We start from the raw sequence: 1,134 nt of genomic DNA, 5'->3' as shown, positions 1-1,134 counted from the left end.
TTGTAATAGTTTTATCCACAATCTACGGTTAAAAATCACATGATTGATTTTTCGAATGGTAGGATGAGCATACGGGGTTGTTTGACAAAGTTTTTGATAAACTTTTTAACAAATTTTGATGAAAATTTTAGCATGCCCTGATTCCCTTCCCCCCAACCCTGCTCCCCCCGTTTAGTTTACCATTCTGTAGTTTGCCCTCGCCACTCCCTTTCCTCGTGGGACAGGTAATTTAGGAGGAGGGTAAGAAATTTTTTATTGTTGTTTTGTCTTTGGTTAATTTATCGAATTTAGTTGAGGCTGAACTGAGGTCTCAATTCAATTTTTCGAGGACTGTAATTTCCTACCATTTCAAAACTAGGCTCATAGATTCCATTGGCACATCCCTTGTACGTGTACTTTTCTTATGCTATATTGCCCTTGAAAAATAACTAAAAAATTACAAAGACACACCACATTTCAAAGTAACAACTTTTGAACAAATATATTTCAGAATATTTTTAAACAAAATTATACAACCTTTTTTAATAAGCTTACATAGACCACATGATAGGAGGGTTTTTCAAGAATTCATCAAAATTCATAAATAAAGCAAGAAACCCTCATTTCTATATCTTTATGTGTATTTATGGCATGTTTGGTAAAGATGATTTGATGATACTGACAGTATGACGGGAAAAAATAAGCTAACAACTTATTTATCATACTATCATAATGTATCCAGTACTACATATCAAATATGCACTTAGGGACGCTCTTCTAAGTGATCAGCTTCCACTCGTTCAGTTTCTGTTGCCGTCTCCTTTGGCGGCTCCTTCTCCCCTGACTTCGTCCCTGTCTCCTCCTCGACAGCTTCCACATTACTACCACTTCTCCTATGCGCAGATTTGATGTGCTGGTAGTTTCCTTTCTCCATGAAGAGCTGCTGAAAATGGTGTTTGCAGTATAGAATTCCATCAAGAGCAGCATATGATGAATGTGTAAGGGGACAGCCACCGTGAGCACACTTGAAGCATGACTTGTGATATGATTCTCCCTCCATAGTCACCTGTTTGGGATGTACAAATTCAAGAAAAAATGGTTAGGAAATACGACTATCTCTTGTTTGGTTTAGCTAAAAATTAGATTTTGATAAAA

At 36.7% G+C, this 1,134-nt stretch overlaps 1 protein-coding gene across 1 annotated transcript; it reads right to left on the bottom strand.

Annotated features, from left to right (window-relative positions):
* Window positions 1-742: 742 nt before the first annotated feature.
* LOC111380122 (LIM domain-containing protein PLIM2c-like) lies at window positions 743-1,045 on the bottom strand (the record flags this gene model as incomplete). Its single annotated transcript, XM_023003596.1, has 1 exon — window positions 743-1,045. A coding segment is annotated over one exon (303 nt), but the record flags the coding sequence as incomplete, so codon positions are not given.
* Between the last annotated feature and the right edge of the window lie 89 nt (window positions 1,046-1,134).

This window comes from Olea europaea, unplaced genomic scaffold (genome assembly GCF_002742605.1).
Source record: "Olea europaea var. sylvestris unplaced genomic scaffold, O_europaea_v1 scaffold20961, whole genome shotgun sequence".
In the NCBI taxonomy this organism is placed as follows: domain Eukaryota; kingdom Viridiplantae; phylum Streptophyta; class Magnoliopsida; order Lamiales; family Oleaceae; genus Olea; species Olea europaea.
Note: the sequence above shows the minus strand (reverse complement) of the source record. Positions and strands in the feature narration are given on the sequence as shown.